Consider the following 15,032-nt stretch of genomic DNA (forward strand, 5'->3'; position numbering starts at 1 on the left):
AATATTGTAGAAAGGCTTTAACACACTCTTATTTAATTACTTCAGGCCAAAAGTGTTTAAAGGGGAGATTTTTTTCTTGTTAATATGCAATTAAACACCAAGTAAAATCTATAAAATCAAGTTTGCAAGACTTCCCATTTCCTCATCAAAGTAACGAATCAGAACATTCTAGATATTGTTCATATTTCCATTGTTGCCTCATCCGCATTTAATGAAAACATGGTAATTTTGAGTTTTACAGACAACTCAGTTTTCCAATGAGCAGCAATACTGTGTGTGCTCATGCAGGAGGTCTGCGCATTTGATAACGACAATCTGGAGACGGAGCTTTTGTCTTCAGCAACAGATTGTATAAGGTTGACAAGAGGTTGTGATATGGTGAGGGACCGGTCGTGTTGCGCTATGAAAGAACATGCGTAGCCTACTTTCTAAACGTAAAAACGGTCAGCCATAGATAAACGTAGCCTACCTCTGTCGTGGTGGCTAGTTGCACCAGGTAGGGAAGATGTCCTGAAGTGCACGAACGTTAACCTTATGGCGGTCTTCTGATTGGTGGCGTGCTAAAACGTTTTCCTATTGCATCCATAAACAATTTTCTTGTAGCGAACCGCGCAAAATCAAACCTCTGGCACTTTAATTTCTTTACACCATGGCTTGTTAGTTCTCCCCCGTTTCCAACAGCTGCCCATCTCCATTTATTTTTTAACTTTTGACACCTGCCTTCCTTTAGCAACAACGCATCCATGACAGCTAGTGGCCTTGCCAAATAGACGCACACAAATCATGACGCTAATATGCGAGGTTCTGGTAGGCCTACTGGTTATGTTTTTGTGCTATAAATTAATAATATTTTATAGCAAAGTTTTAAGTTGACTATTTTAATTGTCTTTTTGTCAACATACACTCACAACCTACTGTCGTTAAAAGTGAGGCCTAAGCAAAATAGACTACAAGGCCGTCTGTGCGTCACAAACACGACTGACCCCCTTACTCGACAGTTCGCGATGATGACAATATTATTATTATTTTATGTTAACACGCTCAGTCAAAACCTTCCATCGCAAATTAATAATAATACATTGCATAGGCTACGGTTTATATTGCGTCGCTTTACACATAGCCTAATGTTAGTTGCATTGATTAAAAACTGTAACAATAATAGTAGCCTACATCGGGTGGCATAGCAGGCCATCTGTGTCCAGGGGTTCATAATCCATCCATGCCATGCCTATGTCCGTCAAAAGTTTGGAATAACCTAATTGACTGACCTAACTAACGACTTGTTTGTGATTTTTAATAATATTTTTGTATGGTAGGAAATGTATTGAAATTCTGTTTGGGGGTCCCTCAGACCCCACCACAGATTTGGTCCCCCCCAATGTTGATATCATGACTACGGCCTTGATATATAAAGTGTCTTAGAAAGTAGCCCTCAAACCTACTCACCTGGAGTGAAGTCACCTCTGTAGACCGGAGTCTGTGTTGCAAGGCGTTCGATAGTCTCGGCAACACAGGGGAGGCAGAAAAATGCGAGAAAAATGCTATTGTAAATTATGATACTTCCCACATTTTCACTTTTCTTGACACATCACAAAAGATGAGATGTCTCCTGTACTGCACACAGGAAATTCAGTCTGCTTTCCTCTTTTCAAGCACCTTGTGTCTTTGTTTCAATGTCTTTCTATACGGCTCTGGTTTGCTTGTCCTCTGAGTTCGTCCTTAAGGACGGTTGTTAAGGACCTGAAGCCGGTCTGTTACGTTCAGCACCCCAATCTACGAACCCATGCCATGTCACCTTGGGTTATAGCCCTCTGAATGGTCTCCATCACCTCATGAGGGAGGCCATCATCAAGCAATCTCTCCAGTACAGGGGCAAGACTTTCAGACAGCATTGGCCTTGGAGCCTGATGCCAACTGGTCCACTCAATTGACCCAGCAGGTCCTTGTGACATGGGATCTGCCAAGGCTGGCCATCCAAGCAGTGGAATGTGATCTGCAAACCATGACTGAGTCGGCCAGTAGAAAGCAATCAGAATCAATTTATGTTTTTCCTGACACACTCTGTGTGCTGAAGAGGAGGGAGAATATAAAGTAGAATGCTTGGTCTATGGGTTGGCTAACATGTCTGTGCTGTGATTAGGAATGATAAGTGGTGCTTTACTGTACTCCTCTGAAGAGGTCCACATCGGATTCAACACGCTGGGCAGATATATTGCACAAAGCAATAGGAACTGGCTTTGAGCCCTCAAGGATCTTGATTAAGAGAAACATTTGAGGGGAACTCAATGCTTAAAGTGATTTTTATTAGTGCAAACTGACTAACGTTTCGACGCCCATGCGTCTTCTTCGACTTCGAAACGTTAGTCAGTTTGCACTAATGAAAATCACTTTAAGCATTGAGTGCTCCGGTCCTGCTCCTTGGCTCTTGTTAGACCTTGGATCTCCCTTTTTGACTTCTGCGTCCTGTTCCGTGAGCACCAACCAAAGCGCAAGTGACCCCCTTCCACCAAACATTTGGGGGGAGTTAACACCTCCCCACTATTCAGATATGCCAAATGGTTGTATTGCCCATTCTGATTAGCACATGTGAGCCTTCCAAGAAGTGAACAAAGGTCTTTTGTACAAGATGAACTGAACAGTACTAATACATTAATGCAGAGGCATCTCATTGGATACGTCCAAACACCATGCATAGTGCTGCCTTTGCATAGAGAGATACGTCTGTGGTGTGAGAGCGCACCTGCATGTCATAGACCAGTGGTCGCCAACCCGTCGATCGTGATCGACCTGTAGATTTTTAGGACTTACCCAATAGATCCCGAGAATAACAGGAAAAATAAAAACACACTCACCAAATTCCTGCATATTCGCCAACGTTTACAGGGCCTAAATTTCAGTGCGGGATTGCGAGTATAGTGCATGATTTATTCAAGACCCGCAACTCTAGCATCATAATGCAAGAAATTCCCGTACACATTTTACAGTGCTGTCTGATAACGTTAATCTAATAATGGAGAGGCATGAATGCGGGACCGGACGGACCAACTTCTAACCGAACATAACCCCATGCAGACACACACGCGCACAGCACCACTTTGCAGGTGCGCACTCTCTTTCTCTCTCTCGCAACAGGACTTGTCACCACTGAAGTCAAATTATGCTAGGTGCTTCTACATCAACTGCTACCTGACAGAAAATGAAAACGAAAGTTTAGCAATCAGGAACTGTCAGGAATTTGTTCTCCATTTGAAGAACGTAATCGATTGCAGACGTGCACAGACAGCTACAGACACAGAGCGCATCGTAGGCCCAGGCCTAGGTTACTTTCACTTTCTAGAGTGCGCTTTCATGCTTCATACCAAAACAGCTATCAAACATTATCAAATTTATCATGGCGTGTTGTCACAGACACATACTCCAATTAGAAAATCAAAACCAAAATCATGTAAGTAAAGACTATGTTAAGTGTTATTATCTCATTAACGCCTGTATAAGGGGGTGGAGGATGTGATATTTTTGACCTGATACATTTGCCTAAATAAAAGGCGTTAAATTGAAAGTATTTTGGCTCTGATTCTCTTTTGACACTTCAAGGTAGATCTTGCCTTTGTTCAGGGCCGAGGTCAGGGATCTTGGGCTCAAAAAGGTTGGTGACCACTGTCATAGACCTTATGTCTAGCTGACTCTACTGTGAAAGTTGACACTGTGATCAGCAGCACCGGAGCCCCACAGGGAACTGTGCTCTCTCCAGTCCTGTTCACCCTGTACACATCTGGCTTCTGCTACAACACCGAGTCATGCCACATGCAGAAGTTTTCTGACGATACTGCAATTGCGGGGTGTATCAGGGACGAGCAAGAGGAGGAGTACAGGAGGCTGGTGGAGGACTTCATGCAATGGTGCAAACTCAATCAGCTTCAACTCAACACTTCAAAGACCAGGGAGATGGTGGTGGATTTCCACAGGTCTTAGCCCGCTCTGCTACCAGTCTCAATTGATGGGGTCAATGTGGAGGTGGTAAGCACCTACAAGTATCTGGGTCTCCATCTGGACAATAAACTGGACTGGTCAGCCAATACTGATGCACTCTACAAGAAAGGGCAGAACAGGCTGTACTTCCTGAGGAGGCTGCGGTCCTTAAAATTTGTGTGCAGTAAGCTCCTCAGGATGTTCTACCAGTCTGTTGTTGCCAGCGTCCTCTTCTATGCAGTGGTATGCAGGGGAGGAAGCACAAAGAAGAAGGATGATAGGCGACTTGACAGCCTGGTAAGGAAAGCTGGCTCTGTAGTGGGAGCTGAACTGGAGTGCATCAATTCAATATCTGACAAAAGGACCCTGAACAAACTGATCAACATTTTGGACAATGAGTGTCATCCACTCCACAGCACTATTGTAAAGCAGAAGAGCCTGATCAGCTGGAGACTTCGCTCACTGCCTTGCACAACAGACAGACTGAGGAAGTCATTTGTCCCCAGGGCCATTGAACTGTTCAATGCTTCACTTAAGGGAAGAGGAGAGATAGACTGACTGACAGACAGATAGTCTGTCTGCCTCTCCACCCTCTCCATGTTTGTGTACTGTCTGTCCACTAGCCACTGCTTCACTGTTTACGTGCTATATTAGCACATATGCATAAATCATCCCTCCATCCCACAGCCGGATTGTGGTCACACTTATACCTTTAATTAATATAGTTATATATATATATATATATATATATATATATATATTGTAGATAAAGTTTTTCTATAGTTTTTTTATATTACCTTGCCTACTCTATATGTATTTTATGCTGGTCTCTAGACTTATTCTTGCACTGTTGCACTGTTGGACTCATTTGCAACATCACCATGACACTCACTCTCACAGAGCACAGGCTCAGTCCCTGCCTCAGTCATTGCAAGCGTCTCATGCTAAATCACCCACTATGTGGTTACTGTTTTAGACTTGATTTAGATTTAGTGTTATTTAGTATAATTTGTATTTTAGTATATTCTTGATCTTCTACTGTCCTTATTGCTTGTTGTGTTTTTTATATTATATACTCTTAATTACTTTTTCTGCTGTTAGTGAACGTTGTGTGTAATGTGTAATGTATATTTTATTCTTCATCTTGTTTTAACTTTTTATCTTGTTTTTCTGATAAACTGTTCCTTAGCATCTGTAAAAGCACATTGAAATGCTCTTATTGTATGAAATGCGCTATATAAATAAATCTGCCTTGCCTTGCCTATGCTACCGAGACCTTGAATTTCCCCTTGGGGATCAATAAAGTATCTATCTATCTATCTATCTATCTATCTATCTATCTATCTTTTTATAGCTCCGTGGGCCAGTCAAGAGAATCACACTCAGAGAACGTGCAGGGTCGGTGAGAGGAAAATTCACACAAAATCAGCAAAATGGTTATCAGTGATGTGGTTTATGAACTGCTCAGTGCGCACTGGAAGTAAGTTAGCAGTGGGCACATTAATATGTAACAGTGTCCGCACATCAGGGTGCTACACTTTTTAGACAGGGGGTTACATGTCGCCTGGGGTGCACAGGATGTTGAAATATCAGTGAGCTAATACAAATGAAGGTACCCCAAGGTAGGGCTGTGACGCGCACATTTCTGAACAGACATGAGGAGGAGCAGCTGTGGAAGCACTGGTTGCATGGCTTGTATCTCTGTGGCTGACCTGTAGCACAGAGGGCACAGTGGCCATGTTCTAATAGTGGGGCAGTCTTCCATGGAAGCATGAATTGCACTGCCACAGAATTGAGCCACAAAGTTGGTAGGATGTCTCAGATAACAGCTGCTCTGAAACCCAAAGTTCAGGGCTTTGCAGTGTGGAAATTCCAGCGGGTCACAGAGTGATGACAAAACACAGGTCATGCCTGTCCATGTGTGGCCAGGCTTTCCTACATGGTGGTGTGCAGAATCTGCATGAACCCATGTTGTAAAAATCCAGATGAAAATCTGGAAACTGGAACAATCTCCATCAGAGGTGGATAGCTAGTTGCCATATCCAGGAGAGAAACACATACTGTATACCCAATGCAAGTCATTAAGAGGGCATTCTTGCCATTTCCTGGAATGGCCATCAAGCCTGAGTTTCATAACTGTTAACATATGATCAACATATACATTTTCCACATGGTCAGTTTTTGGTCAGATATTTTTAAAATAAACCATTTTAAAATGTAAAATTCTGCAAAATGCTCATTTTGTATCCGTTGTTTACCATGTACAAGAAATATTGGTACTTAAGAAAGGACTGTAAAACTAGACACAAAACTTATATTAGCCAAAACTGGAAGCATGATTGCATAACCTTGTATGAAAAAGATTAATTCACTGCAACACTATTTTATTGTTTGTTGTATTGATCTAATTTCCTAATTTTGGTTATGGACAGGTTGCCATGGAAACACGGGCTTTAATTGCCTGGATGGAGAAGATCCCATTTGTTCTTGGTGGCAACCTGCAGGGAGGGGAGCTTGTTGTGACTTATCCTTATGACCGCACACGCTCACTTGGGATCACACAGGAGCAGACACCAACACCAGATGACCACATCTTCCGCTGGCTGGCTTTTTCATATGCATCCACCCACCGACTCATGACTGATGCCAGGCGCCGTGTCTGTCACACTAAGGACTTTGCTAAGGAAGACAGCACTATAAATGGAGCAGCCTGGCATACTGCAGCTGGGAGTTAGCACCTTTCAGTGTTATTTAGTCATTTGTTTAAGTTTATACTGGATCCACAAGCCAAGCCACATATTAATATAATAATTTAAAGATGATGATTACAAATGGGCAGTCCAAGGAGTAAATAATAATCACTGATTTAAATGACTGACCAGACACAACAGCAGGGATTTTTAAAACATCTTTTTAGCTGATGTCTCTTAAAATAGAGTAATGATAAATAGAGTGATAAGGGTAGCCAATCAATAAAATGTGTGTGAGCAGAACATAATTGCAATACACATGCACCTCAAGGCAAAAGGTAAAACGAAAAAGAAAGCAACCGAATTTCTGAAGCAAAACAACGTGTGCCCCCATCCATTTACAATGGAACAAAACTTCTTCAAAAAAACTCAGCACAAGTGACCTAATTAACTTTGGTCAGATTATTGCCTCAATTTTGTCAGATATTTCAGACATAACATACTGCTCTAGAGTTTGATTGGAAATGTGCCTCGAACGGACCCTTTGGGGAGTTTCATTCTGTTTGTTTTTTTTCCGAAACAGAGTGTGATTGTTCTATTCACATAAAGGCCACCCTAACAATCTTTGAATGTAAATGCTCCATGTTTTGACTCAACATCAAAAACAAGTCAGTTTTGGAAATTATAACTTCAAATTAACACAAAGTGGCAACAGTGATATAAATGGGATAATAAACTCCACAGCGTTTGGTTTTTAGAAAAAAAAATATGCACATTGGGGCTGCATTACGGGGCTGCATTACCACTTCAAGCCACTCTATGACGCAGAAGACAGCTAAACCAAGCTAGATAGATAGATACAGTAGATATATAGAGATAGAAGGTCGGGCTTGTGGAGCTATAGGCAACATGGTCCTCGCTTTAGATTGGGGGGCTGCAAAATTTACTACAAATAGGTAAGAAAGGTCTTACCTTGGGGCAGCCGTGGCCTACTGGTTAGCGCTTCGGACTTGTTACAGGAGGGTTGCCGGTTCGAACCCCGACCAGAAGGCACCTAACCCCTCACTGCTCCCTGAGCGCCGCTGTTGCCGGCAGCTCACTACGCCAGGATTAGTGTGTGCTTCACCTCACTGTGTGCTGAGTGTGTTTCACTAATTCACGGATTGGGATAAATGCAGAGACCAAATTTCCCTCACGGGATCAAGATAGTGTATATATACATATACTTATAAGCGTATTAGTTATCCACCTCTTTGTCTTATACACCATTAACAAGCTGCTTGTTAAAGGGACACCAGGCAAGCCTGATGCTTTTTCTCTACGAAACTCCCCCTGGCTCGGTCTGAAGCTCTTTTCCTTTTCTTTGCGTCTTCCGTCAAGTGTTTTCACTGCTTCTTCGCCGGCTCTGCCATTATACACACGTTTGCAACAATCTCTAGCGTTTAGTTAGCCTGCCTCTGTGCTGTAAACTGATCCTGCTTTGGTCGGCGGGTGGGATATTCTTCCTACAGGCAGTAGGGGCGGGCGAGAGAGCCTTCATTCGCCCCGTAATGAGTCATTTAACCATATACCGACTTACGAAGATGATTAATTAACACGAAAACGTTGCCTGGTGTCCCTTTAACACTTACAACTGTTAACCAATATGCTTGTAAGTAACTTAAAAGGCTGCTTATTAACACTAGCACAACACAAGCTGCATGTTAACAGTTTAGTGTTACCTAACTGTTAGTAATGAATTGTTATCTGCTTATAATGCACTGTTAATACCTAATAAGCACGTTATTCTAAAGTGTTACCGAATTTTTATTTAAAACTTTGACAACTACAGTACTATATGACTACTCTGCGCTAGCGGCAGTCATAATTGTATAGAGACAGCATGCTCTTTGCCTAAATCAATACATTACTTGCCAAAATCAATACATTACTGCTAAAAAAAATCAAGTCAAGCAGTGGTACAGAAGAATGAGGTGGAGGAACTATAGTGCTCAAAGCAGTAGCACACGGGGATGGCTGGTGATGGGCGAATAATGATCCCTCAAAACCCAAATATCTATCAAGCATTTTGTCTGACTCAATCGAAATTATGTAGTGAATGAGCAAATTAGGCAGTTTATTTTGATTTTTTAAATCAGAAATATAAGTATAAAATACACATAAAAGCAGTACATCAAAACTGGTATAGCAACATCACATATTACCAACCTCTTACGTGTATGTGTCACTTAATTTTCATTTCTATACAAACCAAGACGGCGGATTCCTAAAGAAACGCAAGCACCCACACCATAAATTTATCTAACCGTGACTCGAAGAGCTGTAAACAGTGTTGTAAGGCTGCGTGTACAAATCCGTTTGGAGCTCCAGTGGAATTTTGAATTGCGACGACGAGAATTCTCGGGCTAACCGTTGACGTGCCGTGAGAAAGGTTGATAATAAGTATCCACCAGACCAGCACTAAACTCCAAGCGTGGTAAACAAAATCGGATATTTCAGGCAGTAAAAGCCCCGGTAAGAACCAAACTAGATTTTGTTCAAATCTACACACCTATGGCTACTGAAAAATGTAAGGTTCGTTTGGCAAATGTTATTTTGAAGTATTAAAAAACATCATTGTTTTAGAATTTTCGAACGAAATGGTTGGTAATTAGCACGTTTATGATAACATGGCTAAACCTTTTGTTTGGTCATTTATTTTTTCTCTTGCTCTTTGCTTCATCTAGGGAGTCCCAAAGGGTCATAGTGGTGATTTTTTTCTGACCTCCTGAGTTAATTGAGAAGAAGTATTGCAAATCAATTCAAAAGAAGTAAAAAACACATTTCCACCTCAAAAAGAATCGTCCGATCACATTGGCCGTGGCTCTGTACAGTGTGGCTGAATATATGCTGTGCATTGTTAACAGCATATCCTTATATTCTTACAGTGGCATAATGTAGTGATGATAATGATTGTATAATCATGTAGTCTATAATGCTTAATGTTTTCATGAAACAGCTGACTGAAAGTTGCTCTGCTTAATTGGCAGGTATGAATGACTTTAGCTACCTGCATACAAACTGCTTTGAGCTATCCATGTATGTGGGTTGCGACAAATTCCCCCATGAGACTGAGCTGCCGGAGGAGTGGGAGAACAATCGTGAATCTCTCTTGGTCTTCATGGAACAGGTATAAAGGAATTTTACCAAGATTATTATCATCACACTCACACAAACTTCATTCAAACTACATTCAAAATTCATCATGAAGATCGTCATACACCACTGCCAGTCCAGGGATGCCACGGAATTTTATCAACAGGTTTTTCTCCTGATAACCGGAGAGGACGAGAAGGTGTGTACTGCAGGAGCATGTTTGATAGATATTTAGTGATTTATAAACAAGCAGTAGTGTTTTAAAGTAAATTCTGTACTGGAAGCCAGTGCAGGTACTTACAAATTGGAGTAATGTGGTCAGTTCTTTTAGTTTTTGTAAAAACCCTAGCTGCTGCATTTTGTATCACCTGAAACTGTTTGAGTCTTTTTAGGAAGGCATGTGAAAAGTCCATTGTAGTAATCAACCCTGCTGGAGATACAGTTAAGAACAAATTGATTCATACCCTTGGCAAATATTGATTTAATGCTGATTTTCTCTATCAATATGTTTGTTCTGACTGAAAATGACAGTCACATGCCAAAAGTTTGTAAGACAATGTGGGAGAAACATGGAATTAAAAAAAGCGTTTTCATCTTTTTTAAGTCCAAAATTATTCATACCCTTTTTAAATAATCAATGGAAACATCTTTATTTGCATTCACAACTCTTAAAATGGTTCTTTTAATATCTACCAAGCCTCTCCATGTCTCCACAATGATTCTAGACCACACTTTAACAGCAATCCGGGTTTTCAGTCAGGAATGATTATTTGCCATCACTCTGGCCTCTGGCTCACTTTTTTAATGGATTGAGGTCTGGACTCTGGCTCTGCCACTCTAAAATATTGATATTGTTCTCAGTTAAACGTTTCTTGCCTTGTTTGGCTGTATGTTTTGGATCCCATTGCCTGAAAAACACCCAAAAACTAATACATTTCTATAGCTGTTCTCCACATTGTGGATGGTGTTTTGATGGTTGACATTTTCACTCCATCTCAAAATGGATCACTTGGTCATCTTGGATACTGATCATGGATCACTCTTCTCCAAACATGCACAACTCAGCTAAACCTTCATAACGGCACACCTGGACAAAGAATTTAGCTTTCGCTGGATTTTTTTTTTTTTTTTTGACCCAGGGACATGGCCTGAGATTGGCATAAAAAAGAAGCATTAAACTCCAATGACACCATGTCCATTTCAATTGTGGGGCTAGAAAAGTATTCTTTTGGGATGTTTTTCAACCAGGGGGACCTGGTGACCTTCTCAAAGTAAACGGTAACACTAAAGCAAGAGGCTACACTGAGATTCTGGAGGAAAAGATCAGGCAGTGTGCCAAGAGACCTGCCCCAATAGGCATCATTGGACCATTACACCATACACTGATCCAAAACATACAGCCAAACAAGGCAAGAAATGGTTAACAGAGAACAATGTCACCATTTTAGAGTGGCCCAGCCAAAGTCCAGACCTCAATCAGTCAAAAAAGTTAACACAAGGCCAAAGTGATGGCAAATAATCGTTCCTGCCTCAAAACCCAGATTGCTGCTAAAAAGGTGCGGTCTACAATCATTGTGGAGACATGGAGAGGCTTGGTAGGTAAGAACCATTTTGAGAGCAAATAAAGATGTTTCCATTGATTATTTAAAAATGGTATGAATAATTTTGGACATGCCATTTTTCATAAAAATTTTAAAAAAGATAAACACGATTATTTTTTTGATTCCATGTTTCTACCACATTGTGTTACAACCTTTTGGCATGTGTCAGTGTCATTTTCAGTCAGAACAAACATATTAGTCAAGAGAAAATCAACATTAGATCAATATTTGGCAGGGGTATGAATAATTGTGTCCTTAACTGTAAATGCATGAATGAGTTTTTCTAAATCATAAACACTAGGTCTAATTCAAGACTCTTTTCCTCACTGGTTCCATGCTGGTGGAATGAGTTGCCCAGTGCTCTCCGTTCCTGTGGTAGTTTTGGGTCGTTTAAGAGGGGTCTAAAGACATTCCTGTTCAACATGCACTTAGTTCTTTAAGCGCTTCTTATGTGTTATGGTTTGTATAATATTGTTTTATTTCCATTAGGCTGTTGATTACATCACATCTGAGTCAATGGGCTAAATATTCATGGGTAACCCTTTCTTTTACAGTCCCCTAATAACTAGGTATTTACCCAGTAACAATATGGTAATATTAGGGATGCACGATATATCGGCGGCCGATATATTATTAGCCGATAAGTAAAAAAATGAAAATATTATTATCGGTCTGATAACAGAATTCTGGCCGATAATTTGCGCCGATATTTTTTAAAGTCCTAATTTAGGCCTACGTCTGGCTACACTGAGCTACTTGGCTATACTTTTTCCTCAATATAATGTCAGCGGTGTGAATGTATTTCACCACTCTAACAAAATCTGTGGGCATGCGTTCATTTGGGAATCTGCATCTCAAAATCCTCTCGTGAATGATCTGCCATTTAACCTTAACAGAGCGGAGCTCAGCCCTATCTAGAGCCGTCTTGTGCTGGTGTGTTTGCACTTTACCGCACTGGTCGGGGAAACAAATAAACAAACTCGTTAGTGGGACGAGTACATAAGTAGGCCTAGTTCTAAGTTGTGTTTTAGTATTATATTTGCATTACTTTAGCTTGGGTTTTGTATTATTACCTAGAAATATGCTAACCATTCGTGCTTCAGTTCCAGACAGGTCATCATAATAAGTTATGAAAACCTTCGGGGCTAACTCCTCATTTCTGCTGCAGCAGGTTGTGCGCAACAGAGTAGACGGACATAAGCATAAGATACAGTCTGAGGAGTTTTATTCAGTTACCCGCAGTTGAAACTAAACCTAAGTTTCCCTCACAAACACTGATTTGGTTGCTATACTGTAGCTTATTCCAAACTGAGCCGTTTATGAGCGTTTAGTCCTAAATGAAAACGATTCAAACTCTCTAGCCACTCACTCGCAATTCACTGACGTCAGGTTCACTTAAAGGAGCCACACATACTGTAGGGCTAGGCTACTGTTATGTTGTTGACTGCCGTACTATTGAGGACTATTATGAGTTCTGTCCATCATTTGGTGGTAGGTAAAATTACTGCAATAAAATTATGCTTATTAAATGCTTTCCCCAAATCACTTTTCACAATTTTTTTTCAAGAGTAATATTATCGGTTATCGTATCGGTATCGGCCACAACAAACCAATAAATATCGGTTATCGTTATCGGCCCTAAAATTCCATATCGGTGCATCTCTAGGTAATATCAAGAAATTATATGGTCATTTAATGCCTGCTAGAGTTGACTGTAGCTCGGAATGCAATCGGTTGCCATAGTAGGCTATCCTAAAATCCAGCGATAAAACAAAGCATGAACTCATGAGCGTCGGTCTGCCCTATATGTATATCATCTGATTGTAATGTTTACAGATAGGCTATCTAGGCGATATTTGTAACATTTATTTTGTATTTGGCCTGTTATAAAATCATGTAGGCCTATTGAACAATTTAAACTGCCATTATACACACGTTTGCAACAATCTCTAGCGTTTCGTTAGCCTGTCTCTGTGCTGTAAACTGATCCTGCTTCGGTCGGCGGGTAGGATACAACGAACTTGCAAGTGGGATATTCTTCCTACAGGCAGTAGGGGCGGGCGAGAGAGCCTTCATTCGGCCCGTAATGAGTCATTTAACCATATACCGACTTACGATGATGATTAATTAACACGAAAACGTTGCCTGGTGTCCCTTTAATAAAAACTTTAAACTTTAATTACACCTTTGTGTTCGGTAAGGTCTGCTGTTTATTCTGATATATGGTTTGTCATGTGTTGAGGGAAAGTTTGCGAAGCCAAGATGAATGGGTAGGGAGATGGGCGCAGAAAATATGATTAAATTAAAGTTAGGCTACTTTTCTCGCGAACCGTTTACCACAACAACTAACCACCAACATTGTTTAAAAGCTGAGAAAAAGCTCTTTCATGTGATACATGTGATGTCTGTGATGAATAGGCTACTTCGCAAGTAGTTCAGCAAATTTGGGTGGGACAGAAATACCTTTACAGAGCAGCAGATCAGGGCTGGCCATATCGGCTCTGATGTACATTGATTTAAATGCATTATCGTTTCACTATCCAACACGCAAACAAGAAAGAAAAGAAAAAAGAAACCAATGAGCTTATGTTACGATTTCCGATAGGCCTAGGCCTAGAGAAAAGACAGCTATTGGTAACCTAACAAGTAGGATTTGCTTTGCCTACTCTGCTGTTTGGTTGTCCCAAACTTTGAGACGACCCATACTCGCATTAACTGAATCTTATCAACCCGAACTGCGATGTTCCAAACAGAGTGACAGGATGCAATGCCTAATTATCTCACTGCCTACGGCATAACTGATACAGTGCGCCTAGGCCTACTGTTAAACACCTGAAAAATATTAAGCTGCTGTTTGAATGATTTATGACTGAATGGAATGTTGCGTTTTTAAGCGCCAGAACTGCTTATCACGTTGTGTGACAAAGTTTACACCAATCATCATCTTCTAATGTATCCTTATGTTGAGATGTCCATTCTCTTTGCCCTAGGCTATCATTTGTGCTTGAAGCATGTTTCAATTAAGACAGTACACAAGCTATTTTTATTGTTGTATTGAATGATTTCATGAATGAATTGTACGCACATAGGCTACAGGATTACGGCTGGCGGCGCCACTGACCAAGGCCACAGTAGCCTGTGAACCTCTGATTTTCAAAGGGGAATCACAGCCAACGCAGGGGGCAACTCTTCTCCCTCTTTTCCCTTCCAAATTACTTTTTAATGTCTGAAGACATCTATCGGAAGAATCTAACATTCTAAGCAACAGCAAAGCAAATGCAAGCTAACCAAAGTGCAGTCGGTTCTCCCGCCATGGTTTTGGAAATCACACACCTGCTGCATCTGAAGGCCCACGCATAATAAGGCCTACGCCTATCACTCTACACGCCCCTGTTGCGCGTCACATTAATAGCTGATGCTGCCTCCTGGCTCCCCAAAATTTTCAGACACACGTTGCGGCAAAAAGACATCATTGTTTTTTTTTTTGTCGGGTCGGGTCAGGTTCATGTAGTTAATCAGTGCATATTGAGGGTCGAGTGGGTGCAGATTGACTCTCCTGACGGGTCGGGTGGGTGCAGATGTTAGAAAACCTTAACCGGCGCAACACTACTGTTCAGCATATTGTAATGCAGCGTTG

At 41.1% G+C, this 15,032-nt stretch overlaps 1 protein-coding gene across 6 annotated transcripts in view; it reads left to right on the forward strand.

Annotated features, from left to right (window-relative positions):
* The window catches only part of LOC143099259 (inactive carboxypeptidase-like protein X2), a 386,609-nt gene that overhangs the window by 347,114 nt on the left and 24,463 nt on the right, over positions 1-15,032 (forward strand). For all 6 annotated transcript variants that reach the window (XM_076262346.1, XM_076262344.1, XM_076262343.1 and 3 more), the window contains 2 exons: positions 6,402-6,699; positions 9,689-9,828. In XM_076262346.1, the coding sequence (XP_076118461.1) occupies positions 6,402-6,699; positions 9,689-9,828 (438 nt within the window). The remainder of the gene's footprint in view (positions 1-6,401; positions 6,700-9,688; positions 9,829-15,032) is intronic.

The sequence above is a fragment of the Alosa pseudoharengus genome, unplaced genomic scaffold (genome assembly GCF_046254945.1).
Source record: "Alosa pseudoharengus isolate Yale_2024_CS ecotype anadromous, Long Island Sound unplaced genomic scaffold, YU_APseudo_1.1 YU_APseudo_1.1_scf_26, whole genome shotgun sequence".
NCBI classification, from domain to species: Eukaryota; Metazoa; Chordata; class Actinopteri; order Clupeiformes; family Clupeidae; genus Alosa; species Alosa pseudoharengus.